This window comes from Coturnix japonica, chromosome 5 (genome assembly GCF_001577835.2).
Source record: "Coturnix japonica isolate 7356 chromosome 5, Coturnix japonica 2.1, whole genome shotgun sequence".
Classification (NCBI taxonomy): Eukaryota; Metazoa; Chordata; class Aves; order Galliformes; family Phasianidae; genus Coturnix; species Coturnix japonica.
The window spans coordinates 16,983,357-17,001,132 of NC_029520.1; the positions used below are offsets into that span (position 1 = coordinate 16,983,357).

A 17,776-nucleotide genomic window follows, 5' to 3' on the forward strand; every position below is an offset into this window, starting at 1 on the left:
GAAGTTGCATGCTTGGAATGTCAGTGTGGTTACAGTTTGTTTAGGAAGAACTGAGTAGGCTTGTAGGAGCAGAAGGGGCATTTTGTTTTTTAATCAAAAACTGCACTACCTGTTCCTCAGTCATTAAAATGATTAGAATAAGAGGTCTTGTATCTTTGTGGGGAGGAAGGGCCTCTCCACTCCCTGAAAGGGAGGCACCAGCAGTAGCCTGTTGTGAACCACAGCACTGTAGGATGGCCAGCCCCATCTAACAGGGACAGGAAAAGAGCTGTTCTGTTCTGGATGAGGTTGCTCTCAAAGACAGCTATGGAAGACTGAACAGTGTTGTCTTAGTTTCATCTGGGATGGGAGTGTTTTCTTCACAGTATCTGGTAGAATATTATATTTTGGGTCTAGGCGAAAATAATGTTGATTACATGCTGATGCTTATAGTTGCTGCTAAGCAGTGTTGTACAGAGCTGAGGCCATTCTCAGCAAAGGATACAAGGAGCTGAGAGGGAACAGAATCAGGACAGCTGACTTAAACTGTCTGAAGAGATATTCCTTACCACAGAACATAAAGTGGAAGAGTTTTGAAGGGGGTGGGAGTTCAGCTCACTCTCTTCTGCTGAGTGAAAGGCTAGGTGGGCTTTGGCTGGGGGATAGTGTACAATTGCTTGTGCATCACTTGCTATATACATTCATACATACACATACACAGTCATAACTTTTATCCTTTTCTCTACCTTAGTAAATAGTTTTATCTCAACCCATGAGTTCTACTATTTTTTCCCTGATTCTCTCTCCCATCCTGTTGGGAATGGAGTGAGTGAACAGCTGTGTGGTGCTCAGCCACCTGCTGAGGTAAATCACAACTGTCATTAACAAAACATCTTAAATGTGTCCATGGGCAAAACATCAAACCCTGATGAGATGAGTTTTACATTACAAGTGATTCATATTTTGCATTTGGGGAGCAGGCAGGCATATAATACTGTGATGAGGTGCCTTTCCCCATACCATTATTTCCTGAGCCTCTAGAGGTAGAGTTTTGAAATCATTAATAATGAAACATTTCCATGTCAGATTTTTTTTAGGAGTTGGCCCAAGTGCTCTCTTAAGTTGTTCAGGATGGTATTCATTTTTTTCTAGAACATCAGGGAAGTTTCAGAAGACTGACTGAAAGACAGTGTCCTGCTAATATTTGAAAAGGTTGAACAAACAACTATAGGACTGCCAGCCTGATATTTTCTTTGGCCAAAACAATGGCGTGGCTGATATCAGTAAGGGTTTAAAGAATAACAGTTTAGTTGCTTGCAGCAAGTGCATGGCAATGGAAAATATATCTGGTTAAACTAATGGGATACATGTTTTTTTTTATGAGATGCAAGTTTGATAAATGTGTCAGTGTCAAATACTTAAATTTCTGACCAGTGTTTGGCTAAGCAGTTTGGTAGTATGAAATTTTGATCAGGATTTCATAGAAATACAACATATAGCAATGCTGAAAAATGAGAAAACCATGACAAAGTGACTGTGACAGATCCCAGAAATATCACTGTAAATTGACCTGTGTAAATGTGTATATCTAGTGGAGTCAATAGTATAAAAAGAAAAATCTGGACTTTTTGCCTACTTTAGGAGGGCAGACACTAACAAGGTCCACTTTGCAGCATGTGTGTCCCTGCATCCTAGGACAAGAATGCAGACCACAGTAATAGGAGCAAGGAGTTCAAGTTCATAGCATTATGCTGTGGCCCAGAAGAGTTGATTCTATTCTTGATAGTCTGAACAGAAAAGCAAATTTTTTGCTGGCAAATAGCCTTCGCTGTTGTCATGTTATGTCCTGTATTGATTTGCACAATGCAAGAGCAGCATGAAAAAAAGAGCTTGTAACCTGTAAAAGAAAAAAGTTGAAAACACTGGAAAAAGCCTTGTGCTGAAATATGGAAAGAACATCACCTAGCCTCAGGAGGTGAGGATTGTCTTTATTTCTATTGACAAATATTAAAGGAGGGATAGGTATGATGGACTGTTCTTATAAGGTGAGCATGAGTGAGTGATAAGATGAAGATGGAGAAAGGAGGGTTTGTGTGTATAGTGGGCATTCAAACTCATGGAAAGTTGTTCTGGGGGTGCTTAAAACTTTATTTATATTTATTTATTAAACAGCAGGAAATACCTAAAGCAAAATATCCAGTATAAAAAAGCATGCCTCTTCTAGAAGCACCAGAAAACCAATCGTCTTTCTTTCATTTGTTGTCCTCATGATATTATGGTAGATTTTCAGTTAGTGATCATTTCAGTAAGACCTTTAGTGACCTGTGGGAGAAGCAGATCAGTTGTCTTTACTTTTTCTTGTTATGAAAAATTTGATTTTTTTTATTTTTATTTTTATTTTTTTATAATATGGCTGTGTATGTAATGATGCATTCATTCCCTCATTTCTTGCATTCCAAAATCTCTTGTCTTGGTGTATACTCCTTTGGAGTATTCTGTGAGCCCTGATCCTCAGAAAGGGGTAAGCAGTTCATTCTTTATTACCAAGTTGCAACTACTACTTTTCTTGGATGGTTCAAAACTGGTTAAAAGCAACTATGTCTACTGCTGCTTATTCTTACATGTAGGAATAGCAGTGATTGAGTCTGTCATAGTTCTATGGAGCCTTCTTAGCAGAATCTATTTAGTCCTTGTAGCGTGAAAACAGAACAGGCATGTCCCAATTAGGATCCTAGATACAACTGTAGTGCAATGAAATTAAGTCTTCCTGAAATTAAGAAGAATCTTTTTGGAACTATTTCAGCCAGTAATCTGTGCTACTCCTAGCTGCGATTTTAAGGCATGATTTTGAAATACCAGTTTCCTCTGTTTCAAGGAGTAAACAACTTGACCTTCAGCAATACTGGGGATCTTTATATGTGTTTCAAATGCTGTTAAACCAAGACATTTGGGTTTTCTTTTTTGAGAGCATTCATCCCTTTTTTACTGATAGTATCTAAATGAAACCATGAAATGTGGTTGGTCTACACGAAAAGAGAGCCCCATCATCTTCATCTCTAAATGAATTCAATTGCTTGCTTTCTGGGTTGCTTTTTTACATCAATTTACAGTGATAGTAGGTAATTCTCCTGAGAGTTTCCAGCTAACTGACCAGCCAGTGCATCCTTCAGCTTGTGAGATGAGAAGCTTCTCTAAGCATACTGTGATCCTGGAGCACTTGGATCATCTAGCAAACTTTGAAGCGCTGAGCAGGCTGCTACTTTCACTCTTTTAGTAAAGCAAGAGAAGTAAAGGTTATTTGAAACCAAAGCGCTAGTACCTGAGTGAAAGGATTGTGCATCAAAGGTAGAGTAGAATGAAAGAGGGGAAAAAGCAGTGGATATCATGTGGGAAAGAGGCAGCGTAAATGGAAATGTCTTACAGTTTGCCAGCTGCTAAGTCAAAATGAACTGTTGAGGGAATGTGTGGTCTTGAAGACCAACCCAGCTGAGGCAGATGAGAAGCTCTCCTGAATGTGATTAACTGGGAGTTCTTTTGGTGGGCTCCTCAGCCTAACTGATGCTGGCCAGCTGCAACGTATGTTCCAGCCCAGGATGTGTTCTGACCTTACTCTGCTGAAGCAGCAGCATGAGTCTGTGGGTTGTTTTTTCCTTTACTATTTACTTTAGTACACCTATTTTTCTCATGCTGACATAAGACTTTCTGACAGCATGCTCTGGCTGTAGTCTTAGGAAAAATGTTCAAGTTGAAACTTTGAAAGCTTAATGACAATTCAACTTCTTAATAAAAATGCCTTTTGATTGGCTCTGTAGAATCACTTCAGACTTTGTTTGTTTTGTTTCTCACCTCATTTCCTCTCTCATCTCTTTGAGTCTTTCTAAACAGTATACTTACTTATCTACAAGAGGTTTTCTATTCATCTTTGATTTGTGGTCTTAGCAAGTTTTAGATTTATTTCCAGTAAGTTTGCTTCAGGGAACAGTACTGCTACAAAGAGCTGCAGAAACAGAGAATCAATAGTCAGAAGTAGACAGAGTTACGTGACACCCTGAAGGCATCAGCACCGTTCGTGTGGAGAGGTAAAGGAGCGGACAGTCAGCAAAATTCATGGCTTGATGTGTCAGTACAAAGTAAAGCCTTGTGGGAGCTTCATGTCTGTAGCTCTGCTGGAAAATAAATGAACCAAGAAAATTCTCTCTGTGATCAGTTAGTTGGTATATGGAGAACTTCTTCCCTTTGTTTGTTTTGTTGTATTTTAAGAGGAGATCTAATTGTGCTGATCTTTGTTTTAAATTTATTTTTTATCTACGGAATTGATTACCTTTGCAACTGTGGGTGTGTGTGAGAGAGAGTAAAAGTAGTGCTGGAAGTGAGGTGAAGTTTTGCATTCGTGAACAGCTGATGGATAGGATAATGTACTGGATAATTTATTTCCCAAAAGCGCTGGGTCCAGTGATGAAAACTCCAAATGGCATTACACAGTGGTGGTTCTGTACTTACTAACCTGCTCATTTCTTTCAAAGAATGTTGGATGCTTTGGAGATTCAATAGTTTTTTAATCTCCTTTGGTGAGAGTATGTTTGTGCACAGGCAGTTTGTGCAAGCAGTAGTGCTCACTGAGGTCAGTAGAACAGGCAGCAAGATGGGAGGACTGTCTGGTTCTGCTTGAGAGCTTCCTTAACCATTTAACAATTTCTCCCATATCCTAATGTGTGGTGAAGAACCAAGATGTTGACAGTGCTTTAATAAATTTGGACTTACTGCTGGAAGAAGCAAAAAAGCTTTAAAATGAGAGTAGCATTCCTTCTTGTTGATAATATCCTCATGTTAACACTTTAATGCTGCCTGGTGTTCAGGATTCAGTTTTTAAGGAAGAATATCGTATGTGAAAATAATATAAGAGAAGCAAATACTGTAAGGAGGCTTGAGGAAAAACACACACCAGAAAAAGGAAGGTGGCAAAAGCCACTCAGCCTCACCTCACATTGGTGGGGCCTCTTCTTTCCAGGCTTTGTGTTGTGGCAGGGCTGGCCAGGAAGCAGCTGCTCGCTTTGGATGTGTGGCCCCAGCCATAGCAATACTAATCTCCAGTAAGGAGATCTTTTAAGGGACTGTGTCTGTCTGTTCTGAACACCCAAATAAAACACTCAAAGTGAATTATTTGAAGGTATGAACTTCAGGAAAAGTGCTATTTTTTTTTTCCTTGCAGGGCTCCTTGCTGTTTGCAGGCTGTGTGTGCCAAAGTCTCTGCATTTTTTTTAATGTAGAAGAATAGTAGTGAGTGTTGCTATGGCTGGGGAGGAGCTGAGTTCCCACAATTTGTGCACTGGATTTCTTGGTGATTCTCAGCAGCTTCAGCGACATATTCCAGAAAATACCCTGGATGGATTAAAAATGGTGGACCATAAAATGTGGAGTCGTGATTGTTTCCAAAAACTTCCAACTGCAGCCATGCATCCACAAAAGCACATTGGAAGTAGTTGTTGAAGTAAAATTAGATATTTTGTCATCAAACAGTACTTGCCATTGTGCCTTGTATTCTGAGCATATGGGAAGTTGTATAATGATATGGATTTGGATGGTGTTTGCCTGCAGTTGTTTAGTAGAACTTCTGTTGTTTCTTTTGTGAGATCTTTGTGAACTCAATAATGGGTAAACTAGTAACCTTCAAAGTAAGCATCAAACGCGCTGTAAGGAACTGTTCTTTGTGTTTCATTTAGGCTACGAGAGAGGGGCACTGGGACTGTAAGGAGCTAGGAAGCAATTGTGTGAATGAAACAATCTAAAAATCATTCTGAGGAAAATGGTGATGTAGTTCCCTTGGGTAAAACTGTACATCTGCTGAAGACTCTATTCTACTAGCTCTATTTGGATGTGCATAGAGATATCTGCATTAGTGAAGATCTTGGCCTTGTGGGTTTTGCAATGCACAGAGGTGTGAGAATGTGTACACAATAACAGTCAGGTGTGATGTGCTTGGCAATTCCTTTATCAGCCTGAAGTGATATTTTTAATTTTCACAAAATAATGAAGACTGAATGGGGTCATGTTATGGGAAACAAAGAGGGATTAACTGACCACGACTCGATTCCTTTTATAAGCAGTGAAAGGATGAGCAAAAATTCACTTGTGGCTCCAGTCTTGATTGCTATGAAGGGAAAATTTTATTGGAAATAAGGAAGCTTAGAGGGGCTGAGAGGTGTAGAGGTGAGACAGCCTGGTTTTCCAGGGATGAATGGTAATAATGCTTTCTGAGCCCCAGTCATAGAAACGTAGGATGGGTTAGGCTGGAAGGGACCTTAAAGATAGTCTAGTTCCAACTCCCTGCCACCCACCAGCTCAGGCTGCCCAGGTTCTCATCAAGCCTGGCCTTGAATACCCCCACATGTAGGGCATCCACAGTTTCTCTGGGCAGCCTGTGCCAGCACCAAGGATGGTAGGGAATTGCTAGAAGAAAGATATAAGAGCTAATTAAAAAAAATCTTCAGACGTTGGAGAAGAGCCAGCTGACCTTACTGACTTGTAAAGATTTTTATCACGCTTCTCTTGGCTACATTTCTGCCATTGTGCTCAAATCTAATCTCACTGGGCATTCCTACTGGGATCTCGGCGGCTTTTTTATCCTACTGTCATCTGATGGTGATTTTTTTTTTTTTTTTTGGTGGTGGACATGGGTTTTGCTTTGCCTTCATGTCTCAATCCATCCCTTCTCAATTTAAATAAGTGGTACATAAATCATTTTCTCAGTGTGAGCATGCTTGCTTCAGAAGTAGATCCTGTGGGTACACATGGGGGGTGTTGTAATGTGAAGATTCAGTGGAAATGTTTTAACAATTGAAGTTTTCCTTTCTTCCTTTTAGTTTTACTCCCTTTATTTGATCTCTGTAATGATAGGTTTATGTGGAACTTCCTACCTAAAACTAAGAAACGTTTTTTTTTTCTTCTTCTTCTTCTTCTTATTTTTTTTCTTTTACCTTGAAATTTCAATCTCCTACAAGCATATGAGGTCCAGGCTGCACCAAGTGAATCAGGGAAGCTTTTTGGAGGCTATGAGATGTTTGGAAGGGCAGGATATTGACCAAACTGAGGTGAGACAAACAGTGGTTGGAGAAGCAATAGAAATGCTGCATTTTTTGTGTCTTGAGCACAAGCGAAGGCAGGTTTGGAGTTAGTTTCAGCCAGAGAAGACATAAACCATAGGTCTAGCAGCTCTGAAGAGTTTTAAATCTTTATTTTGTAGGCTTACAGCAACCTGCTAATGTCTTGATCCTCCTGAGGTGGAAGAACTGGAGGTCAGATTTGTCTGGGAGAAAGAAGTTTTCTTTTGTGCCTCTGTGCATGATTTAAATAGAGAATTTTCTTGCTGTTATGAGATTTTATAACATATAAATAATGGACAGTATATATAAAATATATTTTAGTGTAATTATAATGAAACAACAACAACAAAAATAATCCTAAGTAGATGATAAGAGGAATGGAAAATGTCAAGTGAGCTCTAAGACACTGAGCTGTAGGATATTTTCAACCAATACAGCCAAGAGCAAGTTTGGTGTGCTGTTCTAGGTGAGGTCATACTGGTTTGCTGCTAATGTGCTGCATTATACTGCACTTAGTCTTGTGCTCGCCAAGGATTTTGAGGAGGTTAGAGAGCTGCTTTTATCAATCAGGAGTCAAATGATCCAGAAGAGGAACAGAGAGTTCCTAGTGAAGGATCATTGCAAGCAGGACAGTTTGGCTAATTAGCTTTTTTTTCTTTTTTTTTTTTTTTTTCTTCACATCAGTAGAATTCTGCATATCAATATAACTAGGCAGTGTACAAATTATTGTTACAATCCATTAATCAAGGGCATGGAAGAACAGCGTTGAGGGAAAGATCTCTCTGTGTTATGTAAGTGTTGGGCTGCAGGCTCTCAGTCACCTCATCTCCTTCCCTTGGGACTTATCATCTCAAGAGGAGTAGAATTAGCCACCTTCTGGACCTGACAATTTCTTTGCAGTGTAATTTATCACAAGGCATGGGATGCCGTGCTGAAGGCCTATACAGCACTCCTGGGTAAAGGTATTTCAGTGCACCCTCCTAATAGTTTCCTTCCCCTGCTCCCTTCTCTCAAGTTTTGTGCAGTTACAAGTTGGAAATGATAGTGGCTAAAATCTGAATGCAGCTTCTTAAACACTGTATCTTCATTCTGCCTTAGAAACTGACTTTATATGTCTTGGTCTTCCCTTGGAGAAGTGATGGAGGCCTCCATATCTTTGAATATTCTAGGAAATAATTACCCTGTAAGGAATTAACCTGCACTGTTAGGGCACTGAACCAAAAGCAGTGTTGAGATGCTTTTGTTGTTTGAGATATGTATCCTGGTGCTAATTCCTGTGTATTTTTCACTCTTCAGTCCCCTCTAGGAGCTCATCTCTCTTTCCCTTCCTTTTAGCCCCTGTCCTGATCCTTCCCCTTGGCTGCAGCTTGAGGCAGCTTTGCCTGCACTTCCAACTTGATCCTTTCCTGATGAGGGTGGCACAGTGGCTCCTCAGTCAGAGTTTTGGGCAAACAAACAGAAGAACACAACAGTCTTGTGCTCAAAGTGCCAGTCTGAACCTTGACTTTAATACTCTGTTTTGCTCTAGTACTTAAAAAAGGCTACAGAAAGATGCTGGTGTTTTGCCCAGGGTTAGGGGCCACTGTTACAAGGTCTCCGCTTGCTACTCAGGCAGCTGAAGGTCTGACTTTTTAAGACAGTAAAATAGAGGGCCCTTGGTTGCTCCTCACGATGTTTGATAATCTGTATGGATGGATGCATCTCAACTACAGCCATTGCTAGGTAGAAAATAGCTTGCTAACATACAACACAGGGGAGGAAACACACAGTTTATGTGTAGTTGAAGGGACATGGATTATGAGGAAGGGTTCTGGGTGAGATGGCTCCCAAGCATTGTTTGCCTGCCTCACAGGCATTTGTGAATTGCTTTGGGATGGTTTATACAGAGATCACAATATCGTCATACAACTTCTCTCCTCTGGGGAGAGAAAAATTGAGAGATCTCAGTATGGGTTGCTCCTAGGCTGAGGGGCTGTCCATGTTCCTTAGGCTGCTGGAATGTTTCACTCACTAGCAGTCTCTCCAATTTGGCTGTAAGATTAGTGATTTTTTCAATTAAAACAGAATGTAAAAGTATAGTCCAATTAGAAGGCAATGGTGTGTTTGTAAGTATCCTTGAGTGTATTTATCTGTCCGCTGGGAGCACACAGATGTCTGCTGGAATTTAATTTCTCTGCAGCACACTGGGGGTGGGGACAGAAAAGAAGTAGCCAGAAAATCACTGTTGCTGCAATAAATACCAGGCTTCTCTTAGTGACCTGTGCTGACTGCAGAGCTTATTACATCTGATACAAGCATAAGACATCAACTCAGCAGTGCTGTTCTCTGGCTGCTCTGCATCTGTACCAGCAGATTGTTCTTGGCTGACTGTTGTGGGTGGTCATGAAGAAAAGGTGTCACATTTTAAAGCCTATTATTATGATAAAAAAAATCTGCAAGGTAGCACTGCTCAGTAAGTAACAGCAGCCTTGGTTCACCTCCATGGAATGCCCTCTGAGGCTGGAGCCAGAGGCACGCCAGCCGTAGTGAGCAGTGTGGCTGCTGGTGAGGGTGCTGCTATCCAGAGCTGACTGCAGTGTCCTTTGGTTGTGTTGTCTCTGTGGCACTAGTCTGTGTTGTCTGGTGGTGATGTTCTGCCACAAAGTGGAGGTGCTCTTTGTGGATTGCAGCGAGTTCCTTTCTGGGACATGGTGCTGCTGCATGTGGTCCCCACAGCCCCAGCTCTGGGTACAGAGGTGAAGCAGGGCACTGCCTTCAGCAGCCTGCAGTTCTGCCTGGTTCCAGGTTGAAATGCAGTGTTTCTGAAGAGGACTCTGGCAGTAAGCTAGAGCCAGCCTGAGCACCTCTTTTGTCCCAAAGTATTGTGGATTGGTGCTTGCGTTCAGCTAATTTCCTGAGGAGTTTAGCTGAGCTGGGATTATTTGCAACTCGGTGAGAATTGATAGTTTACTTAACTAGCAGCAGCTTCTGAATCCTCACATTTCAGCTCTGGGTGAAGGAGCGGGATTTGCTCTTTGCTGGGAAGCCATCATCTGTGTTTCCATGGCATCAGCCTGGAGAGGAGAGCAGCAGGGAGGGCAGTGCTGCAGAACGTGGTGAGGAGGGGTGCATTTTCCAGCCTGGGCTTAGAGCTCTGCCTGCCTCAGTATTGCAGGGTGGATGGCTTTATGCTACCCTGCTCAAGATTGAAAAGACACTGCTTTTTCTGCTGCCTTTTCTTGATTTTTCTGAAGATGGGGCCATCACAGGCCTGTGTTACACTTACAGCTCTGTCTTCCCAAGTGATTTGATTTCTTGGCTCAGCACCTCCAGCCTAATGAGACTGGTTTACCTTCCCTGTACGCTGCACGAAGCTGGCAATGACTGGTGCATCACAGCTGTGGTGAAGATGTGTAGTAGTGGCTGCAGCATTCATTTGTTACATGATCACTTGAGCCGATCTGTGTGCCAGCTTTGGCTTTTTTTCCAGCTGGCGCTCAAGAACAAGGAGCTGAGTACAAGTTTGGTGAACTTCTATGGGTAGTTGTATGGGTTTATGTTATTCAGACATGAAGGTGATCACCGTAGTTTCACTGGTAGTACAAGCTATAAAGTTATGCACATGTAAAACAATATATAATTTAGATGACAAGAACTCTGTAATTAATATATACTTCTATTTTGTATTTTATCACTGCAAATTTACTTTAAAGAAATCAAATATACTCTTTTTTTTTTTTTTTTTTCCCCTCCAGCTTGCTAACATGTGAATGGCAGCTACATGCAAGGCAATGAACTGGATATAGATTTAAAGAAAAAGCTTGAGGGTGCTTTGCAGGGTAACCTTGTGTAAGGTGATGTCAGTGTTATGTCAGACATCTGTGTCAGCAGTGGCACTGCAAAAGAACCTGGTGGGAGAGAGAACCCCTGCAGCAGGGCAGCAGCTGCCCTATGTGTTTGTGTTGCCATCATTTGTGATGGATCTGAGGGAAAGCTCTGCAAGCAGTACTGCAGGATGTGTGCTAAAGCAGCTTAAACATCTGATGTCTTTGCAACATTTCATTGTTGTCTTCATTGTTTACCACAATGAACCTATGTGCTCTGTGTAGTTGTACAGGAATCGTTTGGAAAACAGTGCGGATGACAGAAATGGAGCTCTTCATTGCCCGTTTGATTCCCAGCTGCCTCTGCATGCCTCCCATCTTACTAAGGCTTAATCCGTGTTCCTGCCATCCCTCCAATAGCCTTGTTGATTCCAATGGATGTTGTCAAGGATATGATGCTTCTGCACAGTTATGTCCAGCTTAGCTCTCAAAGATTGAAATGTGACTTGGTCTTGAAAATGAAGGTTTTTTTGTTGTTTTTTTTTTTGTTTTGTTTGTTTGTTGGTTTTTTGTTTTGTTTTGTTTTTTTTACTAGAAAAACAAACATGTTACCTGTCCCTGAGCCCCCAAGCAGGGCGTGTAATGAGATTTCCTTTAAAACTGAGTGCACTGCATCCTTGATTTTACATCCTACAAACGGTAGTTGTTTGTTTCAGGTTAATTTTTAATTTCCTGTCGTAATTGTGGTTGTCTTCTGTAAGCAGAATCTCTAAATTCTTCATTCATATTTCTTTTTCAGATCGCATGTGGCTCTGAGCATAATCTGGCAGTAGTAGGTAAGTAGCTTGATTTTGTATCAATTCTGTCACCTTTTCTTCATTTATAAGTAGCATGAGATGAAAGAAGAATATGCGCATCAAACATATTGAGTGAGTAAGGGCATTGTGCAAACCAGCTGGGGGAAGGAAAATGATGTATAGGTGTGGAGAAAGGAGGAGGAGAAATCTGTAGCCTTACTGGTGCTTTTGGGGTAATGTCTGAGCTTGAAGCTTGTCAAAAGTATCTTTGTTTAACAGGGAAATTTTCAGTTAAAAAAAAATACTGAGTTCTTGTAAGTTGGTCAACATTAGATTGGTTCTTGAGTGCTCTGTAGTATAATGCAGCTGTTGTGACAATGATAAAACTATTGGGGAGATAACATTACTGGAAGAACTGAGTTTTGTATGCTAATTCCAGTAACAGTCAGAGTCTTGCTTTCGTGTGATGAGTTGATAACTGAAGCTTGGTTCATGATTGCTATTGCTTATATTTACATGTAAAAATAGTTTTTAACTGTGGATTTTTAGATATGTAATAAAGGTCAGTATAACCATCCTGGTTAACAGGGTGAGAGAGACAGAGGAATGCTTTGCTGATCAGAGCTGAAGATGAAACCAGCATCTTCTAAGTTTCAGTCAGCGTCCACATAGACGTTGCTGATTGCCATGACTTAAGCATTAAGGCGTTTAATGAAGAATATCCTTGATTTTCTTGAGTGCAATATGACAGGTCTGTAGAAAACAGCTATTTGGTAGGAAACGTGCATTTCATATCCTGATTTTTAAGGTATTTGTTTTGGCTTGGTTATTATCAGCTTCATTAAGTGGACACGGAAGGGTTTTTCTGTATAAATGATTTTCTAATTGTGTCTCTAAAATTAAACCCTACATTGAACTTCTTAAAATTTTACTTAATTTATATGACTGGCTTAAAGAGAAGCTTTTTTTCCTTTGTCTCCCTGGTTGTTCAGTGTCAATTGCATCTATTAATTGTCAGGCTGGTGCTTCTGAATGTCAAATGAAGAGCAGTCTGAAGAGTCACATTGTTTTCTTGCTGAACTGATGAAGTGAGGTGTACTGCTTGCAGATTCCTTCAGTGTGTGTGAAAGCCAAGCACTGAGTTTGGGCAACCTTCTCTCTCCTTGTGTCCTTTTAAGCTTTCTAACTTTTAGGCTGAAAACTCTGGGGAAAAAATTGATAGAGGAGAGAAACTGTTGAAGTCAGGTATATTAAAGTAGGAACTCTAAACATGTAATCATACATACCTTATAAAGCTTTGCCTTACTCCCATTGAATTCAATGGGAAAAACATCTGTCTTAGAAGCTAGTCATTTTTATTCCAAGTACAACAGAAATATATTACTTTTTTTTTTTTTTTTTAAACTGAAGTACTGTCATGCATTTTATTTTTGAATTGAACTTTTGTACATGCTTTTAAAGTGTTGACTTTTTAGAACATTTTATGGTAGGATTTCTCCATTGCATGTCGATCTTTGTTCAAAGCAGTTATCTGTTTTACTCCTTACACACAGCTTTCATTAAGTACTTCTGATTGATTGTACTGTTTTATAGTAAATTATCATTCAGGCAGCGTTTATTAATGACAACTGTATAATAAGTTTCTCTCTTTATTGGTAATGCTCAAGTGATTGACTTTTAGACTGAAATAACTTTCAGATTCAATATGAAAGGTAAACCAAGATGCACGCCTTCAGTATTAGAATATTCAGGCTGAGATTTATGTTTGCTTATACAAATGGTTGTGCCTACTTTGTTGTCTTGTCTTTTAAACAGAAGCATTTTACAGATAGAGCAGCTTGATTTGTTGATCATTTCACAAACACTGAAGCTGTGCTCCAGTCATTTTGCTGGAGACATGAACTGATTTGTAGGGCTTAGCTAGCAAGTGATTTTTCTCATGTTACTTTATATAATTTGCATCCACTTGGTTCAGTTATTTGATTTTCTTTTCTTGCTTCCTCTTACTGAAAGAGCAAAATTTGGTTGTTATCTTCATTATAATGGCATCAGCTCCTTTTTTTGTGGGTAATCAGAAAGAAATTTGGTTTTCATTTGATCACAAGGTTGATGTTGTAGAAGGGATAAGGTATGCGTCCAGTACTTATAAATGTAGAGAATTATAAATAATACTTAGAACTGAAGACATTTATACCTTTTTGTGTACTAGCTTTCAATGAAAACATTTGTTTGGAGTTGTCTTGGGACACTGATTTGAACATCTGAAAGTATTGTGACTTTTCACATGAAAAGGAAAATCCCTACTTAATGTGACAGTCTTTCACTTCAGTCAAGGATTAATCAGCTCTTTCCTGAGGAAAGGGAAGTCTTCCATTCCCCAGACCCTCTCACTAACCTCCAGAGAGCTTTTCCACTGAAGACAAAAGCAAAGAAGGTGTCCAGTATCTCCGCCTGCTCAGCATCCCCCATTACCAGAACACCCTCCTCACTTAGTAGGGGGCCCACGTTTTGCTGACTTCGCAAAAGCCCTAAAAAGAGCTTTTTGGTCAGCCTTTTTGCTTTAGGTCCCTTACCCAGTGCAGTTTTACCAGTCCTGAAGCTGATCTTTGCTAACATAATGGATAGCTTGAAGTATTTTTCTGTGAAACTGATGTGTATTCTTCAAGTAAGTTTTTTCTAGTGAGGCATCTTGAAAAGCATTGGGAAATGTGGCCACCAGAAATGGTGAACATGACTTTCCCTGGCGTTTTCTCATTCAGCATGGTGATCTCTGCTTTTTGCTGTGGGTAATATTGTTTTCTTGCTTGGAAACTTCCAAACACTTCTAAAACTATTTCTCAACTTTCTGGTACATGAGAACCCCTTTCAGAGAAGTTTCGGGTTTGTCTCCTGTAGCCGTGCTTGCTGTATTACAGAGCACGTGTTCTATTTCAGGATTCTTTCTCATCTGTGACTCACGTGCAAACACTGCTGTAAATACTCTAACACGGGCATTCACGTTCCTCTGAAGCTTTATGTCATCATTTCGGAGTGCAGTATGAAGTATAATAGAATAGCGCTCTTTGTCAAGGAAACTTGATGAAAAAACATATACTGCCACTCAAATGGCAGATAGTGCTTCAGATCTCTTGGAGTAAAACGTGTAGTATCTTTAGAGAGACTAAAAGCAGCTACTGCATCATCTGTTAATGTTTGTTTCTTATGTTGTTATGCTGGAAGAACATAACAGTTATGGACTGGGAAGCAGATGTGATTGAAATGACAAACTCAAATGTGGGGAGTTGGTGATAGGTATCCTGAAGTGGTTGCGGAAGTGGTGACATTCTTCAAGCTTTCCTTCCACGCTTTGGAGTGAGGAAGCTGAAGGGTTCTTCTGCTAGAGCCCCTGCCTCGTTATTAACAAGGTCACATTCTTTAGTTAAGTTTCATGAGTCCAACTTAAGTATTGTTAAGAATATCAGTGGAGGAAGCACTGTAACAGTCTGTGAAAGGCATGCTTCTATGATCGAGCAAGAACCATTTGGGAGAGGCTGCTGGGCAGATCTTTGCTGTGATGGCAGCAGCATTTAGATGTTCACAGCAGCACACTGAAGCAGCAGATGTACTCATTCGATCCCAGGGGTGCTCAGCATGCTGTCATAAAGAGAAAATAATAAATTCTCTCTCTTGCTTTTGTTATTGGCATAGCATTCAGAGGAATCTCCAGCATACACAGCGGAGGGCACTGGTGTTCAGCAAGGAGCCTCAGTCTGATCCTCTATTGCTTTATCTATTATGCATGAAAAATCCCAGTGCAGCCAGGGTCTCTATTGTAAGGATTCCTGGCAGAGCAGCATGGAGTCATGTTGCAGCACGCTGTCTCTTTGCACTGCTGCACTAATTGCATTCTCTGCTTATTAAAGGGCACCTGGCAGGACTTTGAGTAACCATCGCTGTTGTCATTTTCATGGTGGTTATATGTCAGCCTTCTAAATTTGTTCCCTGGCAGAGAGAATGAATTTTGCGTGTCATTTGGCTGTTAATGTGACTTTGACTGTTAAAACAGCTCATTGAGATATAGACTGCCTTGGTATCATTCGTTGTCAAAAGCTGCCTTGCTTCTGTGATAACCTGAGCACTTGCCTATATGCAAGTGCTTTCTGCCTACCTAAGCATAGGTCTGACACCACAGTTCTGCTGTTGCATTTAGATTCAGTGAGCACAAAGAAACCTGTTCAAGTATCTTTCACTTGGTGATAGTTTTTCACAGCATATTTCATAGTCCAGGTAAATGAATTGTTTTCTGGTAGGAAGGAAGCTGAAAAGGAATTTGGAATGTTTGATTTCTTGTTACTTTTAGCAGGTTACACTCATGGGTCTGATTCCTGAGCTTCTTTTCCAAGGTTAATGGTAAACCAAGCTGCCAGCTATTTTATGAATTTGTGGGCATAGGTGACGAGAAGTGTGGAGATGTACTAACTTGAGTGTCTGGAAAAACACTTTGGATCAGACTAAAATAAGTTTTGTATCCACTAAATTGTCTGAAGTCAGTGGATGCGGCCACAGACCACAGGCAAGGGAGGATAATTTGCTGGAGAAAGCTAATTAGATCCACCAGATAAAATGGACTCAGACTGCAAGAAAATTCTAGAGCTTAGAACAAGATCTGCCTGTGCTGCATCTTCCACTGTCTGAATTAAAGCCTGGGTTTGAGAGCTGCCATCTGCTTCAGGCTTTGTCAACCCAGTGCTCCATGATTTGGGGCAATCTGACTCAGCAGAAAGCTTTGCTCACCTTCCTCTCTTCTCTGTGTGTCTTGTCAATTTCAGCTGTGAAATCTTTGGAAGAAAAGCTGCCTCTGATTGTATTTTAGCATTTCCTCCCATAACAGGACCTGATCTATTTTTTTCTTTTTTAATACTGCAGTATAACTAATAATGCTTGGAATCAATTTCCCTCAGAGAGACAATTTTAAAATATGATTAATCTTTGTTTGTATGTGTCTATCTTAATTTATAGCGCTTAGCATATAAACAGGTAATAATGCAATGCTTGTCATATTGCTCACAGAATAATTTCCTGTAGTTACCAGGTACTGCTTCAGAAAAGAAAAAGGCATTATATTTTTCTATGTACAGAGCTCTCAGTCATAAAAAGCCTTCACTGAACCACACATATCACCCTGGTGCTAGCACAGAGTTTGTATAGAGATAAGCTCCTGTGCAATGGCTGTCATTATGCTTCTTGCAAGACACTGTGCCACAACCATGGGGATAATTGTGCTGCACCAAGAATCCTGTAAGAGGTAAGCATACAATGATAACCTCTAGTGACAGCTAAAACCAGCAAGCTGGAACTATAAGTAGCAGTTAGACAAGATAATTATCATGAGAAGCTTGGAAACAACCAGCAAATGCTAGGCAAGAATTTCATCAAAGCAGGATGAGGGAAGCCCTTTCTTACAGGTATTGGTGAACAGGAATGGTTGTTCTTCTGATTTTTGAAAATGAGGGAGAATCAGAAGAGAAGGAGCCACAGTAGAGATGCATGCAATCCTTCCTCAGTCAGTGGGTTCAGTGGATTGATATAAGTATTTAGAAAGCAAATTAGATTTCATTGTATTTGTTCACTCAGAAGCTTTTAAGTGGAGCAATTATTTTAAAATAGAATAAAAATATATCCAGCATATCCAAGGCATATTTATCTTAATTTTTAAGGATGCAAATGGGAGTAACAAAAAGTCACCTTTCTCACTGAAGAAAGATTTAAGGGCTTGTTATTTATATAATGAAATAAGGGGAAGAATGAATGTCAAGCTTCAGGAAGTTATCTAGAGCATGCAGGAGGGATGCTCACTGAAGTAAAAACACAAGGCCAGCAGAGCGGTTGAAGGCTTCAGTACTGAGCCACACACAAGTGAGCTGTACTGATAATTCTGGGCTCTGTGTATGCAGCGACCTTAATGCTTAGGCTGCTGCCTGCATGTTTGCATGTACTCATTAACCAGATCCTTTATGGAGCACTGAGAGTATTTTCTGTCAGTGCACCCACCAATATATGTAACCTGGATCTGAGAGATGTTGCTGTATGAATTCAAAGGAGGCATAGCAAGGCTGAT

General features: G+C 40.3%; 1 protein-coding gene across 2 annotated transcripts in view; it reads left to right on the forward strand.

The window, feature by feature from the left end:
- The window catches only part of SERGEF (secretion regulating guanine nucleotide exchange factor), a 132,243-nt gene that overhangs the window by 66,939 nt on the left and 47,528 nt on the right, over window positions 1-17,776 (forward strand). For both annotated transcript variants that reach the window (XM_015864176.1, XM_015864177.2), the window contains exon 10: window positions 11,682-11,718. In XM_015864176.1, the coding sequence (XP_015719662.1) occupies window positions 11,682-11,718 (37 nt within the window). The remainder of the gene's footprint in view (window positions 1-11,681; window positions 11,719-17,776) is intronic.